The following is an 18,224-nucleotide window of genomic DNA, read 5'->3' on the forward strand; positions in this document are numbered from 1 at the left end:
TCTCTCTCTCATAATGGGTGCTGTTAAAACCCTCCCTCCACCACACACAGCTCACCTGCTGCTAGCATACCACAGTTCCTTTTTCTCAAGCAAGGGAATTTCTGATCTTACTGTGCCTGATGACAGTGCCACTAGCCCTTGTGCTTGGCAGCCAGGAAGTGCTAAGAATCTAATGGCCTATATAGAAGTAACCCTATCCAAGGAAACAGAAATGTCCAGTGTTCTCTCTTCACTGGTGCATTTGAAATGTTTTCTTAGCCCTGTTCGCAGTACAAGTGGTTACTTTCATCGTGGGGAGTTGGTGCACGTATGTAATACATCTTTTTTCATCTCCTTCACGCTAAACATGATTTCTCATGACAGAGCTGCAGGTGTTCACAGCAGTTACCAGACCCTTAGTTGCTCTTCTCGTCCCATTGCACCACTTTGTACTGTTCTCTCAACTGTGTTTCCTGGGAGCCCTTTCCCCACAAGGAAGCTACCTGCACCTGAAGTTCTTTTTTTTTTTTTTTTTTTCTTGGTATTGGGAATTGAACTTGGGACCTCATGCTGGCCAGGGAGGTGCTCATGCCGGTGAGCTGTATTCCTGGCCATGCACCCGAAGTTCTTACCTCAGGGCTGCCTCTTAGGGAAACCTGAGTGGGTAAATCAGTGCTTTGTCTCAAACTATTATTCCTTTCCCACCGTTTGTCCTCTGCTGCAGTTTCCCTAATGGTGACACTGACATTGGAGGCTAGCAGAAGCACCTAGATGCAAGCATGGGGAGAAAAGGCTTGGACATCTGCCTCCCCAGAGTTCCGTTCAGCACAGTCCTCTCAGCTCCTTTGCGAGCTGATGACCATTCTTTGTGAGCTGCTTTTTTTTGCACTTGGTTCTGTGTTCCTAAGAAGGAGCAGGTGGGCAGTTGCTTCAGGTTCCTACCTTGGCCATGCTCTCGGTAAGTGTTCAGAACGCGTTCCTTCCAACAGGTAGATAGTTGGGAAGTTCTCCCTTGAAAAATAATTAAAGGTACAGGGTTCTACATACATTAAAGTATCATACAAGGGTTAGTAGTTGTAAAATAGCAATTACATGTGCTTTTGCAGCCAAACTTCACATAACATACTTTGCTGAATAGCCAGAGATAAAGTGAATAGTAAAATCCCAAGACAGCAGTAATAATCCCAGATAGCTGTAATTTTCTCCTGAAAGCACTTACTGATTAAATGGTTTTTAAATGTTTGGGGATTAAAATCTTTGTCCACTTGTGATGCGTTTCTTTCATAATGAGTTCAATTGTATCAAAAATTTACCACTCTTTAAAACATGTATCTGCCCTTGGTTATATAATCACCGTGAAAATTTGACATTTTTGCATACATCAGTTGTGTGAGTAACATTCCAGCTTCGTATGTGCTGTGTTGGGGTTGACTTTATACTAGAAGCACGGTAACAGTGATTTTGCTTGAAAAAGTTATTCTCCCAAGGTTTTTTCCCAGAACACTTCTTTGGTTTGGTTTGGTTTGGTTTTTTGAGAGGGGGAGGGTTGTGGTTCTGTTTTAGTGCCACATTTCTTTCTCCTGCTCTCCCTCGTTTACTCCTCTCTCCCTCATTAGGGAGATGCCAATTAATTTAGCAATTAATTGACCTTAAGAAGGCTGTTACTTTTAAAAGTAGCTGAAGTTAGATCTCACTGCTATGAAGTTTATTATTGGCCTTCCCTGAGTGCAGGCAGATCTTGTGTAAATGACTGACGTTTCTTTCATAATTTGATGTCTTTTGCTTACACAACGCTACTAAATATCAGATATTAATGTTTCCTATACCAAAGTATGTTCAGGGAAAAAAGTTGGACAGTTGACTTTCGAAGTTACTTTTCTTGGATATGTTTGAGAAGATGTGATTGGCATGTAGGTCTTGTTTTTCAGAGCTTAGAAGGCTGCTCAGGAGTGTTTACTTCTCCATGTTTCCCTTTAGCTAGAATGATGGGCTTTTGGTGTCCCATCATGCTTTTAACTGTTCTTAACTCACCTTTCTACATTTTGCAGCTTGACAAGCAAAAACCTTTTCACCTTATTTTATCACCAAACTGTTACTGTCCATTCTTCACAGCAGGGCTTAAAACCCACCAGCTGTACCTTTTAAATTTAACTCTTGTATTTGTACTCCCATTTGTAGTCTGAAAACATGGAGTGCTCTGCCATTCGTGCATTCCAGTTTGTGGTAAAATTCAGTGTTATTAGTTACCTTGTGTAGTTTGCCTGAATAACCTTGTACTCTGGCTTCTCAGGGCAGCTGTGTTTTGTCAGCTGTTTCTATTTCTTTTGTAACTTTCACATTACAGTGTTTAGTATCTATTGTTTACCTATCTTGATGATTTTTTAGGATTAAAAAATCTTGCTGGGGGGCCAGGGAGATGGCTGAGTGGAATAAGCTCTTCCCTGGCAAGTGCAGGGTTCTGAGTTCAGTCCCGGGTACCACAAAAAAGAAAAAAAAGACTGAAAGAATCTTGCTGATTGGTTTTTTTCCAGATGTAAAGAAGGATTGGTCTGATCATGCTCTCTGGTGGGAAAAGAAGAGAACGTGGCTGCTTAAGACACACTGGACCCTGGACAAGTATGGGATTCAGGCGGACGCTAAGCTGCAGTTCACCCCTCAGCATAAACTGCTCCGCTTGCAGCTTCCCAACATGAAGTACGTGAAGGTGAAAGTGAATTTCTCTGACAGAGTCTTCAAAGCTGTTTCTGACATCTGTAAGACTTTCAGTAAGTATTAGATAAAGTTTTCCTTAAAAGGAGATACATGCATGATCATTGTTGTGTATTGTAACTTATCCCAAGGGGTGGTGATTAGGGTGAACTATGTATAGTTATTTGAAATTTATACTTTATTATTTAAATTTTTGTGTTAGCTTAAGATCAGTATTGAGGCCTGGCATGGTGGCCCATGCCTATAACCCCAGTTACTAAAGAGCCTGCAGTGGGAGGATTGCAAATTTGAGGCCAGCCTAAGGAGCTCACAGAGATTATCTCAACAATTAAATATTAAAATTTAAAAATAGGTCTGGGGCTGTGGCTCAGTGGTAGTGCACCGGCCTATCATGTACAAGGCCCTGGGTTCAATCCCTATTACCCCACCAGAGGAAAAAGGGAAATGGAGGAAGGAAGAAGGGTATTGGGGTTAAGGGAGATAGAACAAGAGGAATCTAGGAGAGATTTGTTTTTTCCTCACTAGAATTGTGTAGATGTTTGTTATGTAATACCCTTTTCTGATGACTTAATTTATTTTATGGGAAGGGGAAAGGAACGGGCATTTTCAGAGGAATTTGGTTTTTGCACTGTTTCCTTGATGTAAGTCCCTATTTGACTTTGATGATTTGGGCAGGTTGTGTCGCTTCCTTCACTGAAGGCCTGACGCAGCTCCTCAGGAAATGACTTGAGTGCTTCAGTCTTCAGTTTGACCACGCCAGCCATAGTTCTTTTTATGCTTTCTGAAATGAGGTGTGGATCACTTATGGCTGACACAGTTAGGTCAGCTGACAGGAAGTATTTAGCCATCAGACATGAGAACTGTTTCATCACAAGTATATAACTCTATTGGGTTTGTTCCTTTTAAAAAAATTCTTGGTTCATGACACATTTGATTTTTTAAAATATATTTTATGTAGAACTATAGCTTTTCATACATGTTTTACTGAAATTAAGAACTACCCATTTGAATTGAAATTCATATCAAATAATTGAAATTATGTCCATTTTTATTTTGTTTATTTGCCTTTGAAACAGTCTCACTGTGTTTCCTAGGCTGGCCTTGAACTCATGGTCCTCCTGCCTCAGCTTCTGAGCGCTGGGATTATTGGCATGCACCATCATACCTCCCTTGTTACCAGTTTTTAGTATTGATTTTGTTTGGGGATTTTTTTTTGTTTGTTTGTTTTTTGGTGGAACCAGGGATTGAACTTAGGCCCTTGCACTTCCCAGGCAAGCACTTATTCCACTGAGCCATCTCCCTAGCCCCTTTAGTATTGATTTTTATGAGGTTTTGTTTGTTTTGGGTACTGGGACTCGAACTGGCTTGCACTTGCCAGACAGGTTCTGTGCTTCTGAATTATATCTCTGGCTATGAGTTCTTTATAAATTCTAATTATTTGGAAGCTATATGTATTGCAAATAATTTCTCCTATTTGTTGTTTTTTAATATTTGTGATTTGTTTGGGTTTTTTTTTTTTTTTTGTTCTTTTTTTTTTTTGGTCATATCGAAGTTACTGGTTTATATTTTTGTGTATGGTTGAAGAAAATTTTTCCTTCCCTAAATTGGAGGCATCACCTGTATTTTCTTCTGAGAATCTAAAGTTTTATTTTTCATGTTTAGTTTTTTATTCTACTTAAATTTCCTTTTGTGTATTTTGTGGGGTAGATATTAAGGGGTTTGTCTTTTCCTTTGTTTGTTTTAATGTGGTGTTTGGGCTCAATCCCAGGGTCTCCTGCATGCTGAGCAAGCAGCCTGCACCCCACCCAGTGCATAGGCTCTATTTTGAATGAAAAGCTCCGCAGCACTGTTTGTTAAATTATCTGTTTGTTCATGTGTTGTTGGCTGTGCTATACAACACCATTTCATGTCATATGGGTCTCTTTCAATGTCCATTGGTCCATTTATATGTTCTTGAATGGATACAACACTAAATTTCTCCAGCGTTTTAGTGAATTTCTGTATTTGTTAGGTGTAGTACCCCTTCTTTGTTGCTCTGAAAGAATTGCCTGGCTTTTTGGTCCTTTTGGTCATTGTATATTTCCGTGTGAAATTTGAACATTTCTTAGTTTCCAGGGGAAAATTCATAAAGGTTGATTGGAAGTATATTCGATATATACAAAAACAGTTATGTTTGGTTTTGGTTTTCTTGTCTTTTTGAGACAGAGTCTCACTATGCAGCTTGGGCTGACCGTGAGCTCACTTTGTAGCTCAGGCTGGTCTCAAACTTGCAACGATCCTCCTGCCTCAGCCTCCCCTCCTGAGTGCTGGGATTACAAGCGTGTACCACCATGCCCAGCTAACGTAGAGATTTTGTGTAGACTCTTTCCATCTATGAATAAACTCTTTCCATTTGTTGATATGATCTTCTAGTAACATCTTACCTAGAAAGATAAAGAGGAAAGAAAGAGAAAGAAAATTCTACAACTTGGAGTCAAGAAGTAGAGCCTCCACTTCACTCCTGGCAGAGTGGCAGCTGCATCTGTCTCTGAGGGTGCGTGGCTGTAGCTCCAGAGAGCGCTTGTCTGTGCACCAAGCATAGTGGCCTCTATCCTGAGGCCTCTGCTAGTGTCACAGGTGTGCATTAGCAGAGTTGAAAGTAGATTACAAGAAGATAGCTATATAACTGTGTTGTCCCATTTAAGTTTAAATATGTGCATGGAGATAAAATTGGGAGAAGTTTCGCTAAAATGTTGACAGGTGAAATTTCAAATATGCTTTATTTTCATTTTTTATAATTTAGGAATTACTTGTTGTTAAAACAATGCATTGTATTTGTAAAAATTAGAAAAGAAAGCTATTTTTTAGTAGAGGAACAAAAATACTTTCAACTTTTGATGTTTTTGTTTAAGAATGTAAGCATTTTATGGGGCTGGTGAGATGGCTCAGTGGCCTAAAGCACCTACTTAGAACAAGCTAAGCTAAGCAAAAGCACAGGGACCGCGGTTCAATCCCCAGCACCACATGCCAGCCAGCCCCGCCCCTGGTGGGCTGAACTGGCCACACACACTAAATAAATAAATAAAGTTAAAAAAAAAAAAAAAAGAATGTAAGCATTTTATGTATTTGGTGCAGGGTCTCACTACCCAGCTTGGACTCGTAGTGATCCTCCTGTTTTTAGCCTCTCCAGGGTTGGGATTACAGGCGTGTGCCACCATATTCAGACTTAGTGGCCGGCTCAGCCCGCCCAGTGGTGCGGCTGGTGCAGTGTGTGTGCCAGGGATTGAACCCCTGATCTGTGCACTTGCCTAAGCAGATGCTTAGTCCGCTGAGCTATTGAACCAGCCCTCAGAATGTAAACTTTTTTTTTTTTTTTTTCGGAACCGGGGATCATATTCAGATCCTTGTGCTTGCCAGGCAGGCACTTTTGCTACTGAGCTGTTTCCCCAGCCCCAGTGTAAACTTTTTAAAAGCCAGAACCATGTCATTTGGTCATTTTCTTAGAATAGGGCATGGATTTAGAGAATACTAATTGAATGAATAAAAACAAATTATTAACTCATTAGATGAATTAGGATAGGTTAATCCTACTGCTAGAATTATATGGAAATAGTGCTCTATTATAGGATGTTCAGGAGTTTCCTTCTTCACCAGATGATTGAGTTACATTTCCTCTATGAACAGTCCCCTCCACCCCCACCCATGCTGGGGACTGAACCGAAAACCTTGCCCCTCCTAGGCAAGTGCTTACCATCGAGCAGTAGCTCCTGCTCTCCTACACACTGCTCTCACAGTCAAGAATCAGTGAGCTACCAGTATTCATATACAGAAATTCAGATAGGCTGGAGGCCTGAAAGTCTTGCCTACAAAAAGAGGGTCCCAGTGAGTGATAATTGTGCTTCTAGGTATATTGCAAAAACACTCTGAGAACTAAGGCACTGGAGTATGAAATGAAACAAAACAGAAGAGATTGGGTGTTCTAAAATGGCCATTTCTACATGAAGGAGTAGGCACCAAAGATAAGTTTCGGAATCTAGGCTGTATGTGAAATACAGATGGTTGCAGTTCAGTGACAGCCTGAGTATTTGACACGAGAAGAGGCAGATTTCTTTGGCTGCTGATAGCACAGGAGGTGAGGGCTTACGTGAGAGTGCCAGGCTGTGTGCTGGGCTGTCCTTGGCATTGTGGAGAATTAAAGGGTAGGAGGAGAGCCGATGCCACAGCCAGGGTCCCGCCATGACCATTTGGAGGAAACCAGGAAAACCTGGAACAGAAAGAGCCAACTAAGTAACTATAAAGCTGAGGTTTGGTTTTAGACATAAAACAGCTAACTGGCCTTCAATAATAATTTAGTAGGTAATTGTTTAATGTTTTTAATAAGCAATAATTTAATGCTGGTCCCCCCCCCCCATATTTTAGGGAAGTGTCTACAGGGTCTCACTGCTAAATCGGACTTGTAGTGATTCTCCTGTTTACAGCCTCCCTAATACTGGGATTACAGGCCCTTTTCACCACACCTAGTCTCAATCCACTGTCTCAATGCCCCCCAGGGGTAGGGCCAGCATAGCAGGCCTGGGGATCTAACCCTGGGCCCCTGCGCCTGAATCTGCTGAGCTATTTGGCTAGCTCTTCGTTGCTGTTCTTTTTGCTATAAAATCTTCTTGAAAAATACTATAAAATTTGAGTATTAGGAAAAGGGAGGGTATTTGATTTGCAAAGCAATAAAATTGTATTCATAACCAGCCCACTGTCTTTTGGACAGTTTGTGAGCTAATTCTAATTAAACTTGTGCATATGGGGGGTGAACCCAGGACTTTACAAATGGTAGACAAGCACTTCAGCACTGAGCTACATCCCCATCCCTTTATTGTATTTTATTTTGGGATAGAGTTGCACATTGCCCTAGCTGGCCTTGAATTTGTAATTCTCTTCCCTCTGCTTCCTAAGTAATTGGGACTACAGGTCTGCGCCCCAAACCTTGCTAGTTTTTATACTTTTCAATGTTTGGGAAAAGACAAAAAAAATATTTTAAGATGTGAAAATTAGAGAAATTCAGATTCCCTCCCATAAAATTGTATTAGAAAACGGCCATGCTTATTTGCTTAAGTATTATTTGCAAAGGTTGCTTTTACACCAGCTGAGTTGAATCGAGCTGCAACTCTTAAAATATTAGTCATAGAACAATTTTGTAAATCCCTGAATGAAACTATTGGGAGATCAGGGATATAGCTCAGCGGCCCAAATACCTTTCAGGCAAGCACAAGGTCCTGAGTTCAATTCTTCATACCAAAAAAAGGAAAGAAAAGACGTTATTGGGAGACATGAGTGCTTGTTTCACCACTAAACTGAACACTGAAGTGACTGTATAGCTATTCCAGTGAATATTTTTTCTGTTAATTACTTTAGATTACTTAATATTCAAGCCAAGTAATCATGTATTTCCCCATATAAAATGAACTCATTTAATTGAACTCTCCTGGGGCCCACTCGACACTTGAGAAGCAGGACACATCCAAGAAACCTTGGGTCACCAGGTACTGCAAGGGTGTGCCAGCTGCTGACAAGGGACAGTGGTGCAAGGCTTGCAGGTCATTTCATGTAGTGCAGCAACAACAACTTCCTGCGTTTTTTAAAATTTGGTAAAAATTACCTTTTTGTTCACAATTTAATTCCTCAGAAAGTGTTTCGTGTAATGATTAAATAAGGCTTAGTTGCATTTTCCTGTTCCTTTTTGAAAGAGGCACTGTTGGCAGAGAATGCTGAGCTCTTTTTGTTTGTGTTCTGACACTGTACACCTCACAAGTGGAGAATCTGCTACAAGGAAATGGAATTTCCTCTCGTACTTTGACAAGTAATGTGCACCTACTATAAAAGAATTTGTTCTGTGTCTAGAGTGTGTTAGCAGTCCATCCAGACAATGTATAACGTGGGTCTTCTGCCAGTGGCATTAGGCATCATCAATCACATTCTTTCTGTTCTGAGCTTTGAAGAAGTGGGTGTATGGGATAGAGAAGCATAGCATTAGGGAACAAAATGATGGACTGAAGCCCACTGTGTTCCTCATGATAAAAGAAATGTGACTTAGGTAAGTTCAGCTGTAGGTAAGGATTGAGAAAGGTTTTACTAAGCAATAGACCGATTTGTCTGTAAAGACAAAAAGGAAATGAAGAATAGTACTTTTTACCTGTTTCTGTTTCTACCCTCAAGGAGAAATTATACTTTTTCTTCTGAAAATTGGTGCTTCTTGTTACCTTACAAGTAACACAAATCCAAACTTACTGCTTTAAAGAAAAGCTTAATTTTTTTACATAGCTAAAAGTTATGAGAAAACTAATTTTATTAGTTAATAGAAGTTTCTCAATGAATTGTTCATTTGGTGTATCTCCATGGACAGGTTCTCTAAATCCCTCATGAGTGTAGGTTGGCCTCATGTTGCAGGGCATCTCCTAGAGCCCCAGACGCATGGCCCCATGCAGGAGGCAGAGGATCTATTGAGCTCTCTTCCCAGGTCTGTCTTGTCCCTAAAGCACCCCTTGGATTTTACTGAACCCCCTTGCATCAGTCATGTGACTATCTTTAACTAATGGGAGGCTGGAAAAACAAAATATGTTTCCTTATATTAGAGGCCAGCAGAGAAAATAGAGGTTGGTTATGGTTTAGGTCTAAAATGTCCCCAAGAAGTCTCATGTATTGGCGGGGGGGGGGGGGGGGGGTCCTTGGAAGGGGAAACTGCACTCAGGCGTGGATTACCGGCTGCCCCTGGCATGCCTGTGCACTGGTGGGAGGTGAGGCTGACCCAGAAGGGCGCATCCCATCCCAGCACCTCCCCACCCTCTCTACTTCCTGGCTTCCTCCATCACCCCTCTTCCTGGTGCCAGAGTCCAGTCCACAGTGAACTAAACTGGGAGCCGAAACAAGCATGCCTCCTCTCGGTTGCAGGTGTTGAGCATTTTGCCCCAGTATCTTATTGGTACAATTCAGTATATCTCTTCGTCAGTATTCTAGAGTAGAAGGAAAGTCTCCTTACCCTGAAAATTTCCCTTCAGACCCTGTATCATCCCCTTTGCACCCCTGACCCCAGCAGCCACTGATCTGCCTTCGTAACTAGTGTGGCTTTTTCTGAAAAGCTCTGTGCGTGGCTTTGTACAGGGTGTGGTCTTCTGCCCCTCGTGGCGCTGTACGAGCCCATCTGCCCTGTGCTCTTCCTGAGGAGCCTTCTGTTGGGTGCCTAACGCCACATTTTCTTCACGCACAGTCAGGGCGTGTGGCTCCTCTCCAGCAGGGTTCAGCAAACAGGGCTTCTGTGATCATCTCCTCACAGGAGATGTGGGCGCATGGCTTGCTCAGGTAAGCAGCCGTGAGGAGGATTCTAGGTCATGCGACAAGGGAATTTTGACTTTAAAGAAATATTGAAATTCTTTTTGAGGGTCTGTGCAGCACTTCTGTGTGTTGAGTGTCTGCTGCTCGATGTCTTTGAACCCTCTAGGTTTTAGTATCGTGGCGGCTGTGCTGTGTGTCTCCTTTGGGCTTCCAGTTCTGGTACCCAAAGACAATGACATTCAACATCTTTCTGTGATTAATTTTCACCTGTGTATCTTCTTTGATGAGATACATTAGAATTCTTTGCCCCTTCTCTTAGGTTTTCATCTGATTGAGATAAGTACTCATTGCATACTGTGGCTGTATAACTTTATTACATAAATGCTTTGAAAAGATTTTCTCATAGTTGGTGGCTTACCTTTCCATTAAGTTTTTGTAGAGCAAGTTTTAGGTGTTTTTTGGTACCACAGATCGAACTCAGGACCTTGTGCTTGCCAGGCAGGTGCTGATGCCGCTGAGCTATCTCCCCAGCAGCAGGTTTTAGTTTTTAAAGGTTATTTTATTAGTACATATTTGCAGTTCATACAGTTTATAGTTGTGTTGGAGAGTGGTTTCATGTACAGCTTTTTCATAATCCCTTCCCCTTACTTCCCTCTTGTCTCAGTTACTATTCACTTATTGCTGTGACAAATACCCAACACTCAAAATGAAGAAAGGAAAGGTTAAAAATATGTAACTGTCCATTCCTTTTTTTTAAAAAATTTAAAAAATTTTTTTTCTTCCTATTCTGGAGGGACTTAAAATTTAACATGTCAATACTTGATGGAAAGTACCTGTTCCATGTTAAGCCTAAGATGTTTGATATCCAGACAGATAGTGAGGTTAAGCTCAACTTCCTATGTTGTAGGATAAAAATAGTAAGCCTGTCTTCTGGAGGGTTAACAACCTAAGTTTGGAGAACAAAAATTAGAGAAAAAGAAGGGCTGCAAGGACAGCCAACATTCTGGTCCTAGACATTCAAGGTCAGTGAAGACTCAGGACATAGGAGAACCTGTACTATAACATCATATAACTCAGTAGTGTCCCAAATTTTCTGATCAGGGAGATTATGGGGCCACAGAGGAAAGTGATCGATGACGTAGAGTATGCCTAAGGAGAGTCACATGGAGAGAAAACATTCTCTCAGGCTTTCACAGAGAGCAAATCGGTCAAGCAATGGCCATGACTCATCCACATGGCTGACACTGACAAAGGATCTACAAACTGGGGCACAGGGTTTCAGGATAAATCCTGAGAGGATTTCATTGACCTTATCAGATACAAAAGTTACATTTCTTGTTATATAGGTCTATGCTTTATCTTGGTCTTAACCATCCAGCAGAAAAGTATAAAAACGAGGTATAAGAAGTAAAGCCATATTAATATGCTGAGCTGCGAAAGGCTCAAGTTAACAACGTTGGACATTGCCAGTCTTATGGAAAACCCACTACTATTATGGATTACTGGACTATATCGGAATATTTTGCTGAATTCACACACCTACAATATTTAAATGACAATGGAATGCCCTTCTCTGACAAAACTAACCAAAAAAGGGAAATACAAATGAACAACCATTTTGTATCTGTGTACTCAGAATAGTTAGGATAGATATACAGCTCCATTCTCTTAATTCAATGAATAGAGAGGTTGGCTCTAATAGTATTTGTGGACAGAATATTATATCTGTATCTTGTACAATGAATAACCACTAATATAACAATATGCAGTGTATTAATTATTGAAAATGTGCTAATAATCGGTTTTGAAACTGTCTCATTGCTATTTGTTTCTCAATATTATTTTAAAAAAGAAAAAAGAAAGGAAAGGTTTATTTAGCTCGCAGTTTGTGGAGGTTTTGGTCTGTACTCTGCTGGCTCCTGTAGAGTGGCACGTGGCAGAGAGCAGCAGTTCACCACAGCAGAAAACAGCAAAGAGCAAATGGAAGGGCAGCAGCTGCGGCTTGTAGCCAGCCTCTCTCCCCTCCTTACATTATAAACAAGTTACCCTGGGGCTGGGGGTGTAGACCTCACAATGTCCATGTCCTCCTCTTGCAGAGGCTGAGGATGTTTACAGCCAAGAATCCTGGCTCTCTGTGAGTCCCTTAATTAAGCTTCTAAGCTTTGCAAGTTGACACAGCTATCAACCAGAAGCCTCTCCCCCTCCTTCCTTTAGTTCGCTCTTATTTGTCTTTAGTTTGTGTTAGGCTTAGTGTTTCCATTCATTGAGGCTACTCAGTTCCTGCACGTGGCCGCCTTTATTGCTCTCATTTCCCCTTCTCAGCCCTTTGTGGTCCCCTTGGGACCACTTCCCTATTGCAAGAGGTCTGGCCACTTGTCCCTTTTTATCCATCCTTTATCAGTTTCTTAGTTTGTGCTGTGCCTCACTCAAATGAGTAGGTTTTAATTTTGATGAAGATAAATTTTTATGATTTCCATCCCATTGGTTTTATTAATCTCCATCTGTGACTTAATAAGTTATTGTTGTTAACTTCTCGCTCTAGAGTTTTCATTATATGATTTTAACTTAGAGCCCATCCTCACATAATAATTCAACAACCTATAGGAAGAATGACTGTATAGTTTCCTACCCTGTTGACCATTCCTGTCCTTTGTGCTATTGTTATGTTATTTTATACTTTATTTTTATGTGAGCTGAAAGTTACAATATGTTACTATTCGCCACCTGAAATTTTTTTTTTTTTTAAATGAGGAAACTGGTGTTTCATAACCACCCCCACAGTTGCCATTTTTGAGTGCTGTCTATTGAAGAACACTTTTCCTTATGGTCCTTTTCTTCTACGTCAAGAACTTCATAGGCCTTCTTTTGTTTTTTAGTGCAGGTCTGCTGGTGGAGAAGTGTCTTACCTTTTGTTTTTCTACAAAAGCCTCATTTTCCCCTTTACTTTTGAAAGGCATTGCAGCCAAGAGAAGAGTGCTATCTCCCCCCCTTCAGGAATTGATGTCTTTCAGTTGTTTTCTGGGTTGAGTAATTTCAGAAAGATCTACTGACTGTTCTTGTTTGTTCTTCTGTATGTTTCTGTTTGCCTTTTAAGAATTTGTTAGTTTTCCTTAAGTTTATTCTCTTTTGGTCTCACTGGTTTCGTGGGTCTGTCAGGCTGTGCTTTTCACCAGGTTCTGAAGCTATCCTTAAATGGCTTTGCTCTTTCTCTGCCAGCGCCCACATGCCGTGTGCGTCACCCTGTTGTTCGTTGTGCAGGTTCCTCACTGGTGCGCGGTTCCCTTTTCCATTATTTTCCCATACTTCATTTTATACTGTCTGGTAGGTCTTCAGACTTACTGCTCTTCTCCCTGTTAATCTGATATTAACTCCAGCCAGTGTTTTTCATTTCAGATACCATTTTCATCATTAACAGTTTGATTTGGGTTTGTTTTTCAATAATAGAAAGCTTTCATCTTTCTTTCTTTTTTTGTTTTTCCGTATTTGGTTGTTTCAGGGTCTAATTACGCAGCTTGGACTCACAGTGATCCTCCTGTTTTCAGCATCCCTAGCCCTGGGATTACAGGGGTGCACCACCACTCCCAGATTCTATGGCTGGCTCAGCCCACCCTGGGGGTGGGGCCGGTATGACATGTGGTACTGGGATCAAAGGGGGTTGAACCCTGCGCTTGCCTAAGCAGGCATGTGAGTCGATGAGCTACTCGCCGGCCCATCTTTGTCTTTATTTTGTTTATGTTTTACTCTAAACACATGGAGTACATTTAGATAAGTTATTGTAATGTATTTGGTTACTAATTTCTCATCTGGGTGCTTTTCTGTTTTCCCTTCACTCTGTTCCTATACCTTCCCTCAAGTACTAGGATTTAACTCAGGGCATTTCTACTGAGCTACCTCTTTTAAAAAAAAATTTTTTTTTTCCTTTTTTGTGGAACCGAGGCCCTGTGCTTGCCATGGAAGCGCTTATTCCACTGAGCCATCTCCCTGGCCCCCATAAGGTTTTTTTGTTGTTGTGGTTGTTGGAACCAGGAATTGAACTCACGCCTTTGCACTTGCCAGGCAAGTGCTTATTCTAGTGCGCTATCTCCCCGGCCCCCCATACAGTTGTTTTTTTTTTAACCGGGGATTGAACTCAGGCCCTTGTGCTTGCCAGGCAAGCACTTATTCTACTGAGCTATTTCCCCAGCCCCTAATTTTTAATTCAGCTGACCACACTGGGTTCGCATTTGTGATCCTCCTGCCTCAGTCTCCCAGCGTGCTGGGGGCACAGGTGTGGGTCGCTGTACTGGCTCTTTCCCCGTCTTGCACAATTTTCTCTCACAAATGCACAGGTAGGACTCAGCCCAACTCTGGAACGGCCCCGTTTTCTGAGGGCACATTTTAGGCGTGACCTTGCCCAGTCAGTCCCTGATTCTGTCTCCCTTTGGAGACCTTTCCCTGCCGCTTTGAGCAGTTGGGGGGTGATGTCCATAGGCCTGCTTTCTTTTCTCTTGTGCATTTGTTATCTAGTGTTTGAAAGTCTTGCTCTTCCTTTTGTTTATGTCTTACTGTTTAAATAAAGCAGGAAGGTAAATCCAAACCCTTTCTTTATTTTATTTTTACTGAGAAAAAAAAGTATATATTTAGAATTAGCCAGCTGGACTCAGTTTAGATGATCCCAATTTTGTTGGCAATATCTAATGCATCATAATCAGGGGCCAGTTACACATAAGCCTTCTTCTCTCTATCAGGTCTGATTAGGATATTGACCTTGGCAGCATCGATGTCATAGAGCTTCTTTACAGCTTGTTCAATTTGGAGCTTATTGACTTTGACATCCACAGTGAACACGAGTGTGTTGTTGTCCTCGATCTTCTTCAAGGCTGACTCTGTGCTCAGGGGAGCTTGATGATGGCACAGTGGTCAAGAGTGTTTCTCCTGGGGGCGCTCTTCCGAGGGTATCTGGGCTGCCTCCGGAGCCGCAGTGTCTTGGGATGGCAGAAGGTGGGCGACGCTGGACTCTTCTTTTTGTGGCTGTGGATGCCTTTTGCTTTTGCTTCAGCTTTGGGAGGGGCAGGGGCTTCCTTCTTTGCCTTCAGTGCCATCTTGGTAAAAAAAAAAACCCTTCTTAATTTTAGATTTTCTACTCGCTTTCTGTACTTTTCGGAAGGCCTTCATTTGCTCATAGAAGAATTATTTGTGGTAGCAGAATTGTTTCTTTCACAAATTTTTGGGTTTTTTTCTCCATAATTTTATTGATAAACAAATAGCAATTAGACAAATTGGTAGGATAGTTTCAATAATTAACACATTGCATACATTCTTCCCAGTGGTTAATTGCTGTACAAGATGCGGACACGATATTCTATCTACAAACACCATTAGAACAAATCACTCTATTCATTAAAAATTTTGTTTCTTTTATAAAATTTCTGACTGAATGTATCTAAAGTTGTGTCCTGGTATTGCTGTGCAAATCTCTATGCTTCTCTCTGCCCCGGGACAGTAGTCTCTGTGACAGCAAAGGCTGCACCACGCAGACACCCCGGCCAAGAATGTGGATCACTCTCAACGTCGCTCTCTGCCTGAAAGTGTGTACCAAAGTCTGTCTTTGGTCTTTCCGCTTGTCTTTATGTCCGTCACCCCTACACACTGGCAGACTGTACCAGCACTCACCCTTACATGTTCAAGCAACCTCCCACGTGGGCTCTTTTATCCACTCTTGCTGCTTTTTAATGTACTCCTTATACAGTGAACAAGACTTTGAAATTTTTTAATCAAAGCAATAAAAAGATTTACTGTAAAAAAAGATTCATGGCGCAGAGCCACTCTTCTGCCGTCTCTCAGCAGTTACTGATCACGTTCTCTACCACTTCATACTTGCAGCTCCTGACTTGTATTTCCACATTTCTAGATACTGTTGTCCTGTTCGCTGGCCATATTTCCGGGGCTCTGCCGGTGCTCGATACCCTCACGTGCAGTGGTGTCGCGGGCGCATGTAACCTGCATGCATCTTCTCTTCATCCTCTTGCCTTCTTGTCTTCACATCTGTCTCTAGGCTGCTGCACCTAATCAGTGGAAATGATATGCACATAGCTGTTACGGTGTATTGTTCAGGGAACGTTAGTGAGAGAAGAGCGCGTAACGCTAGTGCATGGGAGTCTCCTTCTCTTAATGTTTTCTGTCCATGATGTGGAACTCACAGAAGGAGAACGGTATGTGTTTATCCTGCTGTTTCTTGATTCCAGCTTTAGATGCCTACTGACTTTTTGCTGTCTTTCCTGTATTATAACTACTATAATTTTTCTATGTCAATGTTATTTTTACATTTATTTATTTATTTATTTATTTATTTATTTATTGGCGGAACCAGGGATTGAACTCAGGCCCTTGCCCTTGCCAAAGAAGCGCTTATTCCACAGAGCCATCTCCCCGGCCCCCCTTTATTTATTTATTTGTTTGTTTGTTTGTTTTATTTTTACATTATTTTAACAAAGTAGTTGATTTTACTTGCTGAGCCAAGTGTAAACTTTGACCATGTCCTTTTATCAGTTACTTCTTTTTCAACACGTATGTATTGCTGATTCTTCAGCTTTCTATTTGATGTCTTGTTCAACGTAGTCAAATACACAAGCAGATAATAATCACCCTCCTCCCCGTCCGAGCACTCCGAACCCGAGTCCGCCCACTCCAGTTTGCGGTGAGTGTTTTCCAGGCAAGGGTGTGTCTTATACCCACTGCTGCAGGATTTACTTTCATCATTGTCCAAGGAAAATATATTCCCTGTCTAATATTTGATCCCTTTATTTTCTTCTTGATTGTTTTGCTCCCTTATTTTTAGAGACGTGTGTCCTCCAATAATGTTGTATGAAAAGGGTGATTGGAATAGAAATTCCTGGGATATTATATTTAAAACTGTCTATTCTGCCCTTTGATAGAATTGTTGGATCAGAAATTATTTTCCCTCTTAGGATTAGGAAGTCATAGTTCCGTTGTCTTTTAGCTTCCAGCGTTTCTATTAATAAATAGTCCTTATAGGGTTCTTAACTTTTGTTTTCATCTCTGTGCACTGCTTTCTCTCCGGAAACTTGGAGGATCTTTCCCTTGCTATTTTGAAAGTTTGTGACAGTGTGCCCTGATTAATGTCCTATTTGCACCCATTTTGCTGGACTGGGCGTGTTTTTTTGTTTTTTTTTCTGTTGGTACAAGGGAGTACTAAACAATGTTCCCAGCCCTTGTTTAAATTTTTCAAGGTGCAGAGTCTCACTACACTGGCCTTGACTTGTGATCCTTCTCTGTTAGCCTCTAATTATAGGTCAGTGTGCTTTGCTTGACCAGAGGGCGTAGTGCTTGCAGTTCGGCTCCAACCAGATCCTGGGAAGACTTAAGTTGTGAACCAAAGTAGCACTGTATTTCCTATGTTTGTGTGAAATTTTCTTACTTTATTAGGTGATTTCCTCCTCCTTTTTTTTCCTTCTCTTTTCTCTTGTCTATTATTAGTTACCGTTCTTTCTGAGTCTGTGTGTGTGTGTGTGTGTGTGTGTGTGTGTGTGTGTCTGTCTGTCTGTCTGTCTGTCTGTCTGTCTGTTTGTGCTGTTTTTAAGTTTGGTTTGGCCTGGCTTTCGTTTCATTTTGGTTTTGGTACTGGGGATTGAATGCAGGACTGCCTTGTGCTTGCCAGGCAGGTGCTTATACCACTGAGCCAGCTCCCCGGCCCTGACCTGGATTTGAGACAGGGTCACAGCCTGCCAAGTGCTGGGATTACAGTGTGTGCCACCCTGCCTGGCTAGATACTGGTTTTGGATTGATCATCTTCCCTAACTTCCTATCTCTTCTGTTACATTTTTTAAAAATTTTATTTATTTATTTGTAAGTGTGTGTGTGTGTGTGTGTGTGTGTGGCCAGCTCAGCCCACCAGGGGGCAGGGCTGACTGGCATGTGGTGCTGGGGGATTGAACCACAGGTGCTAAGCTTGTTCTAAGTAGGTGCTTTAGACCACTGAGCCATCTCACCAGCCCTCTTCTGTTACATTTTTAAATTATGGCTATCGGACTTAAATTTTCAGTGCTTTGTTTTTATCTGGATATTTCTTAACACAGGAATTTAGGAATGCATTTAAAATTTGTGGTCTTCGTAAGTTACACCTTAACATACAAGTGGAAATAAATAAATAAAAGGGACACATAGACATTCATATTTATGCCCTGGCTCTTCTTCATCTTACTCATCTTCTGTAGATGCCATTGATTTATTTATTTATT

General features: G+C 41.4%; 1 protein-coding gene across 6 annotated transcripts in view; it reads left to right on the forward strand.

Annotated features, from left to right (window-relative positions):
- Window positions 1–18,224, forward strand: part of Fermt2 (fermitin family member 2) — a 94,755-nt gene that overhangs the window by 46,130 nt on the left and 30,401 nt on the right. For all 6 annotated transcript variants that reach the window (XM_023723717.1, XM_004638742.2, XM_004638743.2 and 3 more), the window contains exon 2: window positions 2,511–2,744. In XM_023723717.1, coding sequence (XP_023579485.1) covers window positions 2,511–2,744 — 234 coding nt within the window. The remainder of the gene's footprint in view (window positions 1–2,510; window positions 2,745–18,224) is intronic.

The sequence above is a fragment of the Octodon degus genome, unplaced genomic scaffold, assembly GCF_000260255.1.
Source record: "Octodon degus isolate 3935 unplaced genomic scaffold, OctDeg1.0 scaffold00102, whole genome shotgun sequence".
In the NCBI taxonomy this organism is placed as follows: domain Eukaryota; kingdom Metazoa; phylum Chordata; class Mammalia; order Rodentia; family Octodontidae; genus Octodon; species Octodon degus.